Below are 18,051 nucleotides of genomic sequence, written 5' to 3'. Positions count from 1 at the left end.
GCTCACGCCTGTAATCCCAGCACTTTGGGAGGCCGAGGCAGGCAGATCACCTGAGGTCAGGAGTTTGAGACCAGGCTGGCCAACATGGCGAAATCCCGTCTCTATTAAAAATGAAAATAAATTAGCTGGGTGTGGTGGCACGCTCCTGTAGTCCCAGCTACTCAGGAGGCTGAGGCGGGAGAATCGCTTGAACCTGGGAAGTGGAGGTTGCAGTGAGCTGTGATTACACCACTGCACTACAGCCTGGGTGACAGAGTGAGACTCTGTCTCAAAACAAAACAAAACAAAAAAACAAAATCAGGTTTACTCATTGTAGTTTGTTGGATTTGTCTCAATTTTTTAAAGCTATGCATTCTTCCATCTCTGTCTCTCTTTTTCTTAAGTCTTGGAATTTCTATGAGATTTCTTATTTGTAGAAAAAAACTATGTCATTTGTCCTATAGTTTCCCTCCATCTAGATGTTGATTGTGTTCTGCCTCCTGTGTTTAGATCTAAAGGCAATAATTTTTCAACAAATATACTTTATTAGGTGGAAGTGTATTCTTCCAGCAGGAGACACATAATGTCTGAAGGTTTCTCAATAGTGATATCAAAATCATCAATGAACACTTCTTGAATCTATTAGTTCATAGAGCTTGCGGAGTGATATTACTTGTCACTTTTTTTTCACTTAGTAGCTGGAATGTTTCTATAAAAAGCTTACTTCAGTAATTTCATTACTTGCATCATATTTCATATAGGAAAGACAGTGTGCCTGATTCCCTTTGTTTACCAGTTTTCAGAATAAGAGTTGGTTTCCTTCTATTATTGAAAATGAACAGTGATACCTTTTTGGTTTGCATGTTTGGTTGATTGGTTGTATCCGATATAATTATTTTAATATATCTGTGCTTCATCCCATTACAGTTATCTATATTGATGTTTTAAATTATCCTATCTTTGGCCAGTAGGAAGGTTTTCAAGGTGGTTCCTGAGTCCTTTTGATATGACCCTAATAGCCTTTTGATTGCTTCGCTGCATCCTGATGTAAGATGTTGCAGGCTACTGGTTCAGACCCAAGATCATCCGTTGTTCCAGGGAGTCTTTTAATGGGAAATGGTTTGTAGAGATCACAGTTTGAGCACAAAGGGGTGCTTCTTCCTACTGGGTAGCTTGTCTCCAGGCCTTTTCAATGGAGCATGTAGGAGAGACTTGTTTTTAAAAATTAACCATATTATTAATCATACTGAGGCCTCTAACTGAAAATCAGAGCTACAGGACATCTATATAGTTTGATCAAGCTTTCCTCTCTATCTCCTGTCAAAAATTTCAGCTTCAGAGTTACCATCATACTTACTTCAACTTGGCGTATCCCACAAAACCAACAGTGCCACCAACAATTTTGTTATGGAATGCAGTCTACAGAGTTTTCTGTAATTATTTTAGTCCTGAGAATACATCCTGCTAAGCATATATAAATTAAGTTTTAAAGTCAATTGGGATAGCTCCTCTGGGTGATATGCCAAATTGGAAAACATTTAGGTTCATTTAGTTTCATTTTACTATCAAAGACTGCTTTTTAAAAATTTAATTTTGCTTTATAATGTCATATATTGGCCGGGCGCGGTGGCTCAAGCCTGTAATCCCAGCACTTTGGGAGGCCGAGGTGGGTGGATCACGAGGTCAAGAGATCGAGACCATCCTGGTCAACATGGTGAAACCCCGCCTCTACTAAAAAACTACAAAAAATTAGCTGGGCGTGGTGGTGCGTGCCTGTAATCCCAGCTACTCAGGAGGCTGAGGCAGGAGAATTGCCTGAACCCAAGAGGCTGAGGTTGCAGTGATCTGAGATTGTACCATTGTACTCCAGCCTGGGCAATAGTGAGTCTCTCTCTCTCTCTCTCTCTCTCACACACACACACATACAAATCCAAAAAACAAAAAATAAAGTCATGTCTTCTTTGTTCCTTATGCCCCTTCTCTTCCCTCCTTCCCCATATAGTCATTTTAAATGTTATTCTTTTTGTAAAATAACAATCAGTAAATATATGTGTGTATACATGTATAATACATATTCCTCTTAGAAAAATGGTATTTTACATATTACATATCATTTTCCCACTCAGTAAATATCCTGTGATGTATAGAGATATTTCTCAATTCCTTTTTATGCCTGCATAGCTTTACAATGTATGGATAAACCATAGTTTATTCAACCAACCTTCTATTGGTAGACACTCAAGTTTTATGTCAACTTGAAGAAAATAACATTGATAGTTTGGAGAGAAATTCTATTTCAGTTAGACTCAATCTCATGTTCAAGTTTATCATATCTGTTCCCTGTAAGTCTGAATGACCATTCAATATGTAGCTGTTTAAAATAGCAGCACCATGTAGCCAGGCGTGGTGGCTCACATCTGTAATCCCAGCATTTTCGGAGGTCGAGGCTGGAAGATCACTTGATGCAGGAGTTGGAAACCAGTGCTAGCAACATAGCAAGAACCTGTCTACAAAAAATAATAGTACCATGTAGATGTCATACTAATTTGAACCTTTTTGTATGTGAAAAAAATAGGATGGTAGCAAGTAGGCTGAGGAAGCTTTTCTTTTTTTGAGACAGGGTCTCACTCTGGTCCAGACTAGAGCGCAGTGTCTCAATCATGGCTCACTGCAGCCTTGACCTCCCTGGGCTCAAGCGATCCTCCTGAGTAGCTGGGACTACTGGCATGGGCCACAGTGCCTAGCTGGAGGAAGCATTGAAAAAAATTACCATCCTTACCGTCCTTATTAGTGTGGGATGGGTGAAGGATGCAAAGTAATAATAGAGCAGCAATTCCGTTACAGGAAAGGGATCCCCATCCACACCCCAAGAGAGGGTTCTTGGATCTTCAGTAAGAAAGAATTCACGGCAAGTCTGCAGTGCAAAGTGAAACAAGTTTATTAAGAAAGTAAAGGAATAAAAGAATGGCTACTCCATAGACAAAGTGCCCCAAGGGCTGCTGGCTGTCCATTTTTATGATTCTTTCTTGATGACATGCTAAACAAGGGATGGATTACTTATGCCTTCCCTTTTTAGACCATATAGAGTAACTTTCTGATGTTGCCATGGCATTTGTAAACTGTCATGGTGCTGAGGGTAGTGTAATTGTAAGGAGTTCCAGAGGTCACTTTCATGGCCATCTTGGTTTTGGTGGGTTTTGGCTGTCTGCTTTACTGCAACCTGTTTTATCAGCAAGGTCTTTATGACCTGTATCTTGTGCCAATCTCCTATCTCATCCCATGACTTACAATGCCTTAACGGTCTGGGAATGCAGCCCAGTAAGTTTTCAGCCTCATTTTACCCAGCTCCTATTTAAGATGGAGTTGCTCTGGTTCACATGCATCTGACAGTTCCCTTAGAGGCAAATTCTTTTTTATATATATAAAAAAATAAATACTGGCCGGGCGCGGTGGCTCAAGCCTGTAATCCCAGCACTTTGGGAGGCCGAGGCGGGTGGATCACGAGGTCAAGAGATCGAGACCATCCTGGTCAACATGGTGAAACCCCGTCTCTACTAAAAATACAAAAAGTTAGCTGGGCATGGTGGCGCGTGCCTGTAATCCCAGCTACTCAGGAAGCTGAGGCAGGAGAATTGCCTGAACCCAGGAGACGGAGGTTGCGGTGAGCCGAGATCGCGCCATTGCACTCCAGCCTGGGTAACAAGAGCGAAACTCCGTCTCAAAAATAAATAAATAAATAAATAAATAAATAAATAAAAAATAAATACTGTAAAGTGCTTTAGAACAATGTTTGGAACAGGTCAAATACCATATATGTTTTTGCTGTTATTATTTGACAAAAATTTCAGATAATATTCCTAATCTAGCAGGTCACTAATGGAACCTGTAACAATTCGTAAACAACATTACTTTAAAAAAATTACTTAAAAAGCATGTAAGCCTTTGGGAACAAACTTGTTTCCTTATGACCATATTACTTCGGTGACTTGATGCATTTGAGCATGTTTGTTTTGAAGGCATCACCTTCATATAATCAGTTCAACTTTAGTCACTATTTAATGATCAACTCTACTGTGCTCTAGATGGAATACTAGGACTGAGGGTGCTTAGAAGAAGACAATGGGGGATGGGAGTTCAAATAATTATAAAGCAGTAATAATTAAAATATTCTAAATTAACAAAACCACAAAAATTAAACTCCACAGTATCTGAACTTGATGAGTTTACAGATGTGTAAACTATACAGCTTTTAAAATGTGTGTAGACTCCAAAGTATCCTCACCACCACAAAGTGTATTCGGTGAACTATGTTTAGTTCCCAAATTTGGAAGTTAGGGCGGCAACTTCTGCCTGAAAGACAACAGTAAAAATCCGCCTCAGTGCAACGCAGAAGAGACGAACAGGGTCAGGTTTTCTAGTCACCCCGTCCTAACGTCCTCTGAGCGCTTTAACCTCGCGCTCCAGGAGGCGCGGGCTGCTGCGCTGGACTGGGTGTCCGGCTTCGGCCGGCGCCGCGGGTCTTTCCTGCCCTGGTGAGGGAGCTGGCGGACTCGCGCGAACCTTCGCGGGAGAGCGCCAGGAAGAGCAGAAGGTTCCCCCACTCTGAGCCCCTCCCTGCCGCGCTTGCCGGGTGGAGGCCACGCCCCGCGCCCTGGCCCTCCGGGGTGTCGCCCCGGTCCTGCCTCTGCGGGACCGGAGCCCGCCCCCGGCGCCGGCGGGCCAAGGTGTCCCAGCTGCTCCTTGGCGCCCCCTGGCCCAGCTCCAGCGCCGAAGGTTTCCGGTGAGCGGCAGTAGCCGGTTATGACGACTCCCTCCTCTGGAACAGCCGCCGTCTCCTCGCCTCCTGCTCGGTAGTCACGGCTGCGCCGGCTCCAGGTGGGACTCGCCCTCAATCTGCGGAGCCTTCCTTCCGCCGCTCGCCTCCAAGCCGCGGCCGCGCTCTGCGCCGCTCTCGCCCCGGGCTGTGCAGGCTCCCGGCGCGGCTTCCCGGAGGGCTGTAGCCTGCGCAAGCTCTCCGCCCGCGCCTTCTCATCCCCTGCGGGCCGGGAGGCGGCCGTCGGAAGCTGATCCCGACCCTCCCAGGCCCCGGGCGCCCGGCCCCTTCCCGGCGACTGCAGGGGAGCGCAGGCGGCCCTGGGCCCTAGCCGCGTTGACCTGGCTTCCAGGCCGGGGCGGAGCCGCTCCCGGGCCCTTCCCAGGCACGATGGGGACCCGGGGCGCGGCGGTGCGGGGTGGCGGGCGGCCCCGGGGGATCTCCAGCCCCGAAGCAGTCCCAGGCGGCGCACCGGGGTCCAGAACCCCAGCTCGGCGTTTCACCCGCGGCGGGTCGCTCTCTGCTGACCCCTCAGCCCTGGGCCAGGACTGACGTTCAAGCGGACAGCTGGACTCTCCGGCAGCCGAACCCTTCCCGTGCCCTGCCTGGCACCCTCCGAGAGACTTTTTGGCACAAGTGGGGGACAGCAGTTGAGGAATGATTCGGAGTCTCACATGTGTTGAACTTTCCATTGGCCAATGGCGTCTTTTAAACTTTTCCAACCTCTGTCTGTGACATTGCCCTATTTCTCCCCCCGTGTCCCTATCAACCCCAGGTTGTGCCTCTTATCCATCATCTTTCAGATGTTTCCCTTTTTCCCTCCCTCATTAGGCCTGTGGAAATCTAATCAAGGGTTTCGGGAGTGGAGTGAACCCAGCTGCTTTGAGCTGAAGGAAAAGTAGCTTGGCCACCAAAGCGTCCGGTGCTGGAGGAGTGCAGCCACCCATCCCGGCAGGCCTTGCAGGAGGACCGACACCAGGAAGGCTTTGTGCCAGGTCCAGCAGCCACCCTCAGCCGTCTTATGCAAGTGGGTACATGCCCTCGGCAGAAGCCAGCTCTCTGATCTGCGTCTTTAGACTTTTTTCATCGCCTAAGCGTTACTTCTTCTCCACGGATTGGTGAGTTTAGTGATGGCCAGAGCTCACTGGAGGACAATGGACTTGGATAACCAAAGGTCAGGGCTTGGTCATAGCAATGACTTTTATTACCGGGAAGGACGAGTCAAAAAATAGGAAGGTCTGGGAACCCTCAGATTCGCCACTCTAGGTGGGTAGCCCTGTGATTCAGTCAGCAGGATTACTGCTGTCAGAATGGGAAAGTTGTTTGCTCCTGGGAATGTCTGATTCCTTAGTATCCTGTTGACCAGTTCCAGTGGATGCCTGTAGAAAGTGGGCCACCTCCTGCTCCCCATTGGAATCTTGTCCAAGTTGCTGTATTGGGAGTGGTGCCTGTGAATTCTTGTTTAGCAATGTGGTATTGGTTAAGGAAAAGAAAGCACCACCGGCCAGGCCTTCTGGCTGAGGGTTATCCCGTTACATTACTTTCTTTCTGTTTCCTTTAATTCGCAACATCACCTGAATGATCAAGTCTACTTTAACATCCCTTTAAGGCAATATGTTTCATTTCTGACAGGATTTAGAGACCTGAAACATCGCAGAAGCTTCTGAGTGGTTCTGAGGATTCAAGAGGTAAATATTTTGATTATAAGTAGAATCATTATTACTATTAATATATATTTTTAATTTTTTAATGAAATTGCTGTCAACTCATTCTTAGATAAAAGCTCCAAGTGAAAATATTATTATAATTCAATCAGATTTACAGCAGATAACACCACACTCTTCAGGGCCGCCAAAGTGAAAAACCACAGTACGTAACTACTCTGGGGGTGCGAGGAAGGGGGTAAAAGGGATGTCTTCTTGGTGTCCCCACTGTTCACTTAGAATTCCATGGCCTTGGAACTTGAGGTTTGATGGAATATAGCAGTCAGTTTCTTTTTTCTTTCTTTCTTCTTTCTTTCTTTTCTTTCTTTCTTTTTCTTTTCCTTTCTTTCTTTTTTTGAGACAGGATCTCCCTCGAGTTACCCAGGCTTGAGTGCAATGATGAGATCATGACTCACTGCAGCCTTGAATTCCTAGGCTAAAGTGATCCTCCCACTTCTGCTGGGACTGCAGCTGATTTTTTTGACTTCTTAGCAGATAGGGTTTCATCATGTTGCCCAGGCTGGTCTCAAACTCAGGGACTCAAGCAATCTGCCAGCCTCAGCCTCCCAAACTGCTACTAATACAGACATGAGCCACCACATTGGGCCTGCAGTCTATTTCCAAGGGTCCATCTTCATAGCCCATGGTCAGTGAAGACTAATTTCGAAAGATGGGTTTTCCGGTATGACTCAGGAAACAGCAGTCCTAGCTGATAAACATTTAATGTACATTAATGGCTCTGTCATCCAGAGGAAAGAGCACTTACAGAACAAAGATCCCACAAAAGTCACCTGAGAATGGCAGGATCATTGTGTGGGATATATAGGAGAAATCTGGTCCAAGAGATTTAACACTTACTGGGTGAGTTAGAAGTGCAGTGAGTCTCGTGACCATTGTCACTGTTCACAAGGTAAAGGCATGACAGGGGAGAGTTTAAGGGCAGAGTCTTTGAGGCAGACTGCTTCATATCACTCCTGGAGTTTCTAAGACTTAGCTATTATTAGACCTGCTAGCATGTAAGCTTCACAAGGGCAATGAGTTTAGTTCATGACTGCACCTTCATTGTTGTATCCTGGGTATTTAGAAGAGCTCCTGGAACATTGTGCCCACACCTTGATTGTGATTATAATTTTTATTCGACAGACACACACTTGCTCAGAGCCATCCTACTCCGTTTGCTCTCTCACCAATGCTTGTCTGCCTCCTCATCATTCAGATCTCAGTTCAAGTGTTACTTAGGCTCTGTCTCGCCCCACATGGCTTTAAACATTTGTCTATTTATTTATTTTGAGACAGAATCTCACTCTGCCACCAGGCTGGAGTGCAGTGGTGGGCTCACTGCAGACTCTGCCTCCCAGATTGAAGCAATTCTGCCTCAGCCTCCCAAATAGCTGGGACTACAGGTGTGCACCACCACACCCAGTTAATTTTTGTATTTTTAGTAGAGTCAGGGTTTCACCATGTTGGCCAGGATGGTCTCGATCTCTTGTGCCTGCCTGCCTCAGCCTCCCAAATTGCTGGGATTACAGGCGTGAGCCACTGCGCCTGGCCTAAACATTTATTTAATAAATACTTCTGTAGCATTTAGTATGTGTCAGATACTTTTCCGAACACTTTACCAATAGGTAACTCATTTAACTCATGATAGCTCTATGATGAAGGTTTATTATTATTTCCATTTTACAGATGGGAAAGGTTAAATGCAGAAAGGTTAAGTAACTTGTTCAAGGTCTTACAGCTGGGAAGCTGCAGACAGCGATTCAAATCCAGGTGGTTCAGCTTTAAAAATTCAGGTTCTTGGCCGGGCGCGGTGGCTCACGCCTGTAATCCCAGCACTTTGGGAGGCCGAGGCGGGTGGATCACGAGGTCAAGAGATCGAGACCATCCTGGTCCACATGGTGAAACCCCGTCTCTACTAAAAATACAAAAAAATCAGCTGGGCATGGTAGCGCGTGCCTGTAATCCCAGCTACTCAGGAGGCTGAGGCAGGAGAATTGCCTGAACCCAGGACGCGGAGGTTGCGGTGAGCCGAGATTGCGCCATTGCACTCCAGCCTGGGTAACAAGAGTGAAACTCCGTCTCAAAAAAAAAAAAAAAAAAAAAAATTCAGGTTCTTAGCCACCATGCTATGTTGTCTATCATATTACCTTATTTTATTTCAGGTATCACTAAATTGGATCCTATCAAGCTGTTCCATAATTTTTGTAAATAAAAAGCTTCATTGGAACACAGTCTCATCCATTCTTTTGCAATAGACCATGGCTTCTTTCTGGACAGAGGCACTCTTGTGTCGTTGCCACAGAGATCTTAGGTCTGGCAAAGCCGAAAATACTTACTGCTTGTCCTTTACAGAAAAAGTTTGCTGGCCCCTAGTTGGTTTGAGTCACAGGCCCAGTCATCAGCTGAAGTTGTTGATGTATTTGATTGCTTATTTTTGGCTGTTGTACTAGGTTAAAGGCTCCGTCACAGCAAGGCTCTTTCTTGTTTTGTTCACCTATGTATACCCATTTCCTAACACAGTACCTGGCACCAGGAAAGTGCTCAGAAAAAATTTAATAAAGGAATATTACTCAGTGGGATAGCAAAGTGCTTTGTAATTATACTTAGCCTTTGACCTTTTTTTTTTTTTTTGACTTTTAAGGGAAATTTGTTCACAAAGTTGTTTGCATTGATCTCTAGGTTTTCAGGTTGCTATGTTAATACTGCTTGTCTTTGGACTCTTACTTCATGAAGTCCCACTGAGTGGCCAAAATGAAGCTCCACCTAATACTCAGAGCATTCCAGGCGAACCTCTGTATAACTATGCCAGCATCCGCTTGCCAGAGGAGCACATTCCCTTCTTTTTGCATAACAATAGGCATATTGCCACTGTCTGTAAGAAAGACTCTCTCTGTCCATATAAGGTAGGTATTATTTCTTCTCTCCTTATTTTTATGCGGATGCAACGTGGGCTGGCTTACTGGTTCTGCTTTATAACCTGAAACTGAAGGTAGAATTCTAATTTCTGGTTGTCACTGTGTAAGTTAATAATTGTTTCAATTTCATTTAATGCTTCTAGGTGAGTAAACTGGTTAAAATTATGTCCCATTCATAAGAGTGAAATTTAAAATCTAAATCACTCTAAAAAAGTAGCCAATACTGTTTGTAAACTCTGTAAATGAAGCAATTAGATTTTATGCAGGAAAGAACATCTTGTTAAAAGTAACTAAAGAATTTCACACCTCTTCTTTCTTAACCAGCTAAGAGGATCGCTTAGCACTTAATTTCAGTAATAACACCTCAGCTTCTGTCTCCACATAATTAAGCCTGTTGCTGTGGCTGTCTTTCTGTTTTAGAGGGGTTGGAAAGGTCTCAAATAGGAGCCCATTAAGACATCTCACAGGGCCTCAGAGATCAAAGCTGAGCATTGTGAGACACTTCCTTTCCCATGGTGCTGGCACAGGAAGCATATGGAAAAGCAAACTTGGGAATCAGACCAGCATTGCTCCTGGGGCCTTGTAGAAGAGCATTCTGAACTCCTTGGCCAGCAGCAGCTGGGTAGTTCCCAAGGGTGGCAGAGTTGTCCAGGTCTTGTGGGGTCACTGCTGATCTTGATTGCTGATTGAAGTTGCTGATTCATTCAATTTAGATGTGAGTCCTTTGGTAGCACAAATTCCAATGTATATGTCTCTTAGGGACTGATTTTAGAATCCGCCTGCTCACTGAGAAAGGCAGTTTCTTAAGCTACCTCAAGAAATTCTAATTCAAGTAGTCTTTGAGAGTTTAGGTAAAGCCCAGAGTTTTGGTGAGGGGACAGATGTGCTGGGGGTGATGAGTAAGGAGGATTGTTAAGAACCTTGAGACTGTGCTTTTTAGAATTAACTAAGTTTTAAATTTATTATTATACGAATACATATTGTAAATTGTAAATGTGAATGTTCTGTAATGATTTGTTTTCCTAATGGAAAAATCTAAGAGTCTTCTGTAAATGTCAGAAGAAGGGAAATCAATGTAAGTTTTATGTTCTAGAAACACCTAGAAAATCTAAAGTACTGCTGGGGTTATGAGAAATCCTGCAAACCAGAGTTCAGGTTTGGTTACCCAGTTTGCAGCTATGTTGACATGGGATGGTGAGTTTCCATTTGGAATACCCTCTTCCTAATTCATTTAGATATTAATTTGTTTACACAATCATGAATTCAACTTGACTGTCTCACACTGGGATAGGAATATCTGTAGTTTCCTCTGCCATAGGGAGAAAACAACCAGGACTGTAGAAAATTTTTTCCCCCAGTGTACACTAAGAAAATAAATGAATGGTTTCCTCTTGATTCTTCCTGGGAGAAATAAGTATAATTAGTACTTCCAATACATGCAATATTAATGCGGTAAAGAAAATACAGTAATTAAGAATGCATCATTGTCTTCAGTTTCAGATGATAACTTCATACATGTCTGTTATATATTTTCATAAGGAAATTATTCTGTGAATAACAGTTTGATAACTTCACTTAGCGAGGCATAGTTTTGGAAAAACTCTGATAGTATACTGTAAAAAAAATTAAAGTAATAAGGAACTTCTAGCATTTTAACCTTTAGAATGAAAATTCAAGGTCCAAAAAAAGTAAAAAGAAAAAAAACACAGAATATTTGTCTTTGCAACTAGGACGGACACTCTTGAGTCAGCTGAGGACATTTTCTGGAAACAGGCTGACTTTGGATATGCCAGAGAGAGGCTGGAGGAGATGCATGTGCTCTGTCAGCCTAAGGAAACGGTGGGTATTTTGCTCCTTACTAAAGAAGCTTGTTTATTTTTTATTAATTTATTTTTTAAATTTGAATTTTATTTATTTTTGAGATGAAAGTCTCTCTCTGTTGCCCAGGCTGGAGTGCAGTGGCACGACCCAGGCTCACTGCAACTTCTGCCTCCCCAGTTCAAAAGATTCTCCCGCTTCAGGCTCCCGAGTAGCTGGGATTACAGGCGCATGCTACCCCTTCTGGCTAATTTTTGTATTTTTAGTAGAGACGGGGTTTTGCTATGTTGCCAGGCTAGTCTTGAACTCCTGACCTCTTGATCTGCCCACCTCAGCCTTCCAAAGTGCTGGGATTATAGGCATGAGCCACCGTGTCTGACCAAGCTTTTTTATTTTTATTACTTCTTATTATTGATTTTTAATATTTGTCATTTAGATTTAATGTAAAAAGACGTCACTATGAAAGGAATTCCTCACTCTCACTTAGTTATGGCTTAGAATTTTATGTAACTTCCCCAAATAGGTTGTTCTCTTTCCTTTGGAAACCCTGTCCTCCTTATCCCACATGTATCAAATAGTCATATTTTAAGACAGAATAATTTTAGGTTTTGAATCTTCCCCCGAAACATATGGTAAGGAAGAGAAATTGATAAATTGCATCTTTACAAATTCATTCTCAGATACTTTGGGACAGATGATAAAGCACCACCATACTGCTCTATATTTGCCCAGAGCTTTACAGTTTGCAGAAAGCTTTTCTGTGCGTTATCTAGTTTGATGCTCATAAGCATTATAGCAGATAGAGCAGATACTACTGACGCCATTTTATCAGTGTGGAAAACAGGGTCCTCAGAGGAGTTAAGCTACTTCTCCAAGACTGAACAGCTACCCTGTAGAATTAATTATGCATCTAGGATTAAAATGCAGATTTTTTTTCAGTTTACTTTCAGGCATACCGTATTGTACCTCAGTGGATCAGATAAACACATTGTCAGGAGGCAGTTTTAGGTCGTAAATACAAGAGCAGGCTCTCAACTACAGGGTTCAGATCCTGAGTCTTGGTCAAGGTACTTAGGCTTTCCTTGTTTCTGTTTCCTTTGCCTTAAAGCCATGCCTGTTATGTAGCATGTGGCAAGGAAGAAATGAGGTTCTACAGATAAAAATGCTCAGTGCGGCAGGGCCTGGTTCCCAGCAAAGGGCTCAGTGTTATTTTTTAAAGGTTGATGGGGGGCCGGGCGCGGTGGCTCAAGCCTGTAATCCCAGCACTTTGGGAGGCCGAGGCGGGTGGATCACGAGGTCAAGAGATCAAGACCATCCTGGTCAACACGGTGAAACCCTGTCTCTACTAAAACTACAAAAAATTAGCTGGGCACGGTGGTGCGTGCCTGTAATCCCAGCTACTCAGGAGGCTGAGGCAGGAGAACTGCCTGAACCCAGGCGGTGGAGGTTGCGGTGAGCCGAGATCGCGCCATTGCACTCCAGCCTGGGTAACAAGAGCGAAACTCCGTCTCAAAAAAAAAAGGTTGATGGGGTTGTAAGCACTTAGGATAGAAATGGATTTCTCACTGTTCTGGAGGTTGGAAGTCTGAGAATAGGGTACTAGTGTGTTGGTTCCAGTGAGGAACCTCTTCTAGGTTGCAGACTGCTGACTTCTCATTATCTCCTCACATGGAAAAAAGAGGGCAAGAGAGTTCCCAGGAGTCCCTTTTATAAGGGCATTAATATCATTCATGCAAGCTCTACCCTTATAACTTAATTACCTCCTCAAAGCCCAGCCTCCTAATGTCTCAAATTCCTGGCTACCCCACACCTCCTAATATCATCACCCTGGGGATTAGGATTTCAACGTAAGAATTTGGCAGAGACACAAACATTTAGTCCATTGCAATCTTTTACCAACTACAGACTCCAAAACGCCCTGCAGGCTTCGTGTTCATTTGGAGTTTTGGGAAAAATGATTAAAATGTTATTTAAGTCTATAAATAAAACCCAGAGCAGATAAAAGTTTTTGAAGCTCTCAGCACAACCCAGATTGGTTGAAGTAGAATCAGGCTCTGGCAGCTGACTCCTAAACTTTCTTCAGTTGCTTTGGAAATATTGCCCTCATGTTGCTGTTGGGACAGAGGCTCCCACAAGCTTTACGGTTTGCAGAAAGTACCCTTATTAAAACTGGCAAACTTCCCTCCCTGCCTTTAATGTCTCTTATGTGTGCATTCTTCCGTGTTTCTTTTGGCTTGCTTTTGGAAACTGCTTTTTGACATAGCTGTGGGGGTAGTAATACTGGTTCTAGGTGCTTTTTTTTTTTTTTTTTTTTTAAAGGGGACTGAACTGAGCCACACATACAGCTCTTGGCTTTAAAATTTGAGGCGACAGAGCATTTGGGAGTTCTCTGTAGTAACTTAAAAGTGGGAAGCTGGCAGAAGTATGCTTGGCCAGGGTCTGCTGGGAAGGAGAAACTATCCTTCAGCAGATGCAGTCTTTGGAGAGCTTTCCTTACCACATCATGTGGTTTGAACATGAGGGTGTGCATGTTGTCAACATGTCTAGCAAGTCTGGGTGAGTTCTTGCTGTGTTAATAATGGGAGTTATTTTTTTCTTTTGCTCAACCTTACTTCAGAGTGACTCAAGTCTGGTGTGTTCCCGTTATCTTCAGTACTGCAGAGCAACCAATCTTTACCTTGATTTAAGAAACATCAAGAGAAATCATGACAGGTATTTAAGTGGTTAATGTTAACATCTAATAGAAATTCTGAAATATTTTCAGATCCAGGGATTTTTTTTTTTTTTTTTTTTTTTTTTTCTGAGACAGGGTCTCGCTCTGTTGCCCAGGCTGGAGTGCAGTGGTATAATCATGGCTCACTGCAGCTGTGGGCTCCCAAACCTAAGTGATGCTCCCACTTGAGCTTCTCAAGTAGCTGGGACTACCGAAGTACACCACCAGGCTTAGCTAATTTTTTAATTTTTGAAGAAATGGGGTCTCTTAATGTTGTCCAGGCTGGTCTCAAACTCTTGAGCTCAGGTGATCCTTCTACCTCAGCCTTCCAAAGTGCTGGGATTATAGGTGTGAGCCACCAAGCCTGGCAGAAGGGATATATCTTGAATTTGTTTTTGACAATATAGCAGAGGGGTTGGGGAATGGCTGAGGGATAGATGACTCAGGCCACCAGTTGATTGTATTGCAAAGTTGGGTTGTGGGTACATTAGGTTCCTGATATGATTCGGTTACTTTCATATACCTTTGAAATTTTCTATTATCGATAGTTAAATTCTTTTTAAAAATTGAGTTTGGAAACTGGTAATCCACTTTAGTTACAACCCGTGTGCTTGGGTCATGAAGAAGTTTTCTGAACTCAACTTAATGTTTTGTTATACACCAGATTTAAGGAGGACTTTTTCCAGAGTGGTGAAATTGGAGGGCACTGTAAACTTGACATCCGTACGTTGATGTCTGAAGATCAGCGCAAAAGCCCCTTGCAGTCATGGTAAGATATTTTTAACATATCTGTTTCAGAAATATTTGCCTTTATTTTTGTCACTTGGAGATACTAATGGGACTCTCAAATGGAAAATGTTTCTTCATTTGTATATAATTTGGCATGAGCTTCTGGGAAGTGACAGTTGCATCTAAATTAAATATGTTTTTATGATGGTAAATATAATACTGTTTGCTAATGAAAGAAAAATATCAGCTCAAAGATTTGTTTTTACTAACTCGCAATTATTGCGTGTGTTTTGGGGAACACATTTAAAAAATAGTACACATATATTAAAATATGTAACAAGCATACAGAAAAAGGTACGGTTTGGATTGTAAAAAAGTGAACCCACCCATGTAACTTTTACCCAGGTCCAAAAATAGAACATCATCACCACATCAGGCTCCCTCCCAGGCCATACCCCCATCCTCCTCTCCAAAGGTAAATGCTACTCTGACTTTTAACATCATTGGTTAGCTTTTTGAATTAAAAAAAAATTATTTTATAATAATTTTAGACTCATAGAAGCTTAAAAAAAGTATGTATTCGTTTTCACTCTGCTCTAAGGATATACCCAAGAGTTAGTAATTTATAAAGGAAAGAGGTTTAATGGACTCACAGTTTCACATGGCTGGGGAGGCCTCACAATCTTGGTAGAAGGCAAAGGAGGAACAAAGGCATGTTTTACATGGCGGCAGGCAAGAGAGCATGTGCAGTGGGAACTGCCCTTTATGAAACCATCAGATCTAGAGAACAGCACAGGAAAATTCCACCCCCATGATTCTCTTACCTCCCATTGGGTCCGTCCCATGACACATGGGGATTATGGGAGCTATAATTCAAGATGAAATTTGGGTTGGGACACAGCTAAACCATATCAAAGTACAAGGAGCACTTGTAAATTGTCTAATTCCCTGAGCTTCCTGTAATGATAATATTTCATATAACCATGGCAAAATGATCACAGCCATGACACTGACATTGGTACAGTAGCATTAACTAAACTTGTGCAGGTTTGTCCCGTGATTACCTGCACTCATTAAAATTTTATCACATGTGTAGGTGCATATAACCACACCACAATCAGGATACAGAATTGTTCCATCATCCTAAAGAAACGCTCCTGCTACTCCTGTCTAGTCACACAGGTTTCTTACATAATGTTAATTTTTAAGGTCAGACATCCATGCCAAGGCTAGGAATGGCAGCTCATGCCTAAAATCTCAGCACTTTGGGAGGTCAAGGCAGAAGTGTTACTTGAGCCCAGGAGTTCAAGACCTGCCTGGGCAATATGGCAAGACCTCATCTCTAAAAATAAAACATAAAAAATAAATTAGCTAAGTGAGGTGGCATGCCCCTGTAATCCTAGCTACTTGGGAGGCTGAGGCAGGAGGATTGCTTAAGCTTAGGAGGTCAAGGCTGCAGTGAACTATGATTGCGCCACTGTACTGTGGCCTGGGTGACAAAGCAGAGCTGTCTGAAAAAAAAAAAAAAAACTTGCTGAGCAAACTTTTTTATTTATTTATATTTAAAGAGGCCTCACTGCCTGGCTGCAGATCATTCAGAATAATAATCTACTGCACATTTGTCTGGCATTTTGCAGTCTGCAATGCAGCCTCTCGTGTGACTTAGCACACTTTTACAGGAGGTAGTTTCTACATACAAGAGGGCTTTTTGATTCCTGGTACGTTTTGATATTTGATTCCACATGGTAGTTTCCTAGGGCATAATTGTATTAGTTACTTATTGCTGTATGACAGGTTATTCCAAAGTGTACCCTAATGTATACTTGTATTTATTACCTATTGTTGTATAACAAATCACTCTAAAATTTGGCAGCTTAAAATACAAATATGTATTATCTCACACTACTTCTGAGGGTCAGGGCTTGGGAGCAGCTCAGCTGAGTTGCCCAGGGCTGTAGCCAATTCTAGACCAAACCTGGGCCTGGGGAATCTGCTGCTAAACTTACTCAGGTTGTTGTAAGCTTCGGCTCCTCTTGGCCAGGGACTTCAGTGTTAACCATATGGGCCTCCCTACTGCTGCTCACAGCATGGCTGCTGGCTTTCCCAGGAGCACATCATCTGAGGGAGTACTCTGAGATGCTCTGAGATGGAAGCCACCGTACTTGTATAGCTTAATCCCAGAAGTGACCTGCCATCAGTTCTGCTGGACTCTGCCCATTAAGAGTGAGTCACTAGGTCCAGCCCACTCTTAAAGGGAGGGAATTAACTTCCTCCTTTTGAAGGGAGAGGTATTAAAGAGTTTGTAGACCCATGTTTGAAACCACCACACTCTTTTGGCCTTGTGTTTTAAAAGGATCTCTTTGATATTTGTTTTACATGAAGTATGATCTTAAAGAAGAGTTAGAGATGATCTTTATGTTAACTCTAAATATCTCACAGTTGTCACATGCTTGGGATTGTCTTCTTTTGTTTGGAAGAAAATTGTGCTATGTGGCTTCCAGAGATGTTTTCCAAGAGGTAAATTTCCTTTGTTCTGGGACACTTAGCTGTCTCTGCTGTCTTTCTGAGGCGCCAGATGATTCTTGGAATGCTGTCTTTCTCAGAATCCAAGAAGTCTGTCAAGAGTTTCTCTGGCTTATTGTTCTTTTTGAGCCTCACAGGGAAATCTTTTGAGTCTTCTTATTTTCTGGTAGGTTATTTAGCCAACCCAATATATAAATGTCTTCTTTGGCCAGTTCCCAATCTATTTGGCACACAAGACTGAATTTTTTTTTTTTTTTTGAGATGGAATTTCACTCTTGTTGCCCAGACTGGAGTGCAATGGCGTGATCTCAGCTCAATGCAACCTCTGCCTCCCAGGTTCTAGCGATTCCCCTGCCTCAGCCTCCCAATTAGCCGGGACTACAGGCATGCGCCACCACGCCTGGCTGATTTTGTATTTTTGGTAAAGACTGGGTTTCTCCATGTTGGTCAGGCTGGTCTCAAACTCCCGACCTCAGGTGATCCGCCCACCTCAGCCTTCAAAGTGCTAGGATTACAGGTGTGAGCCACTGCGCCCAGCTAAGACTGAATTTTCAAATCATTTTTGTTCCTTGTCTTTTTTTTTTTGAGACGGAGTTTTGCTCTTGTTACCCAGGCTGGAGTGCGATGGCGCGATCTTGGCTCACGGCAACCTCCGCCTCCTGGGTTCAAGCAATTCTCCTGCCTCAGCCTCCTGAGTAGCTGGGATTACAGGCCCGTGCCACCATGCCCAGCTAATTTTTTGTAATTTTAGTAGAGACGGGGTTTCACCATGTTGACCAGGATGGTCTCGATCTCTTGACCTCGGGATCCACCCGCCTCGGCCTCCCAAAGTGCTGGGATTACAGGCGTAAGCCACCA

At 43.3% G+C, this 18,051-nt stretch overlaps 1 protein-coding gene across 8 annotated transcripts in view; it reads left to right on the top strand.

The window, feature by feature from the left end:
* The first annotated feature begins 4,751 nt into the window (after positions 1 to 4,751).
* Positions 4,752 to 18,051, top strand: part of EOGT (EGF domain specific O-linked N-acetylglucosamine transferase) — a 40,631-nt gene continuing 27,331 nt past the window's right edge. The window contains exons 1-8 of one of the 8 annotated variants that reach the window (XM_032290438.1): positions 4,752 to 4,854; positions 5,624 to 5,819; positions 6,425 to 6,480; positions 9,175 to 9,398; positions 10,504 to 10,604; positions 11,141 to 11,249; positions 13,846 to 13,940; positions 14,606 to 14,710. In XM_032290438.1, coding sequence (XP_032146329.1) covers positions 9,189 to 9,398; positions 10,504 to 10,604; positions 11,141 to 11,249; positions 13,846 to 13,940; positions 14,606 to 14,710 — 620 coding nt within the window. In that variant the 5' untranslated portion in view covers positions 4,752 to 4,854; positions 5,624 to 5,819; positions 6,425 to 6,480; positions 9,175 to 9,188. The other 7 variants (XM_032290435.1, XM_032290437.1, XM_032290436.1 and 4 more) reach the window with 7 other exon arrangements.

The sequence above is a fragment of the Sapajus apella genome, unplaced genomic scaffold (assembly GCF_009761245.1).
Source record: "Sapajus apella isolate SASKATOON/1434 unplaced genomic scaffold, GSC_monkey_1.0 scaffold23, whole genome shotgun sequence".
NCBI lineage: Eukaryota > Metazoa > Chordata > Mammalia > Primates > Cebidae > Sapajus > Sapajus apella.
The sequence above is the reverse complement of the archived record's forward strand: the minus strand, read 5'-3'. Positions and strand labels throughout refer to the sequence as shown.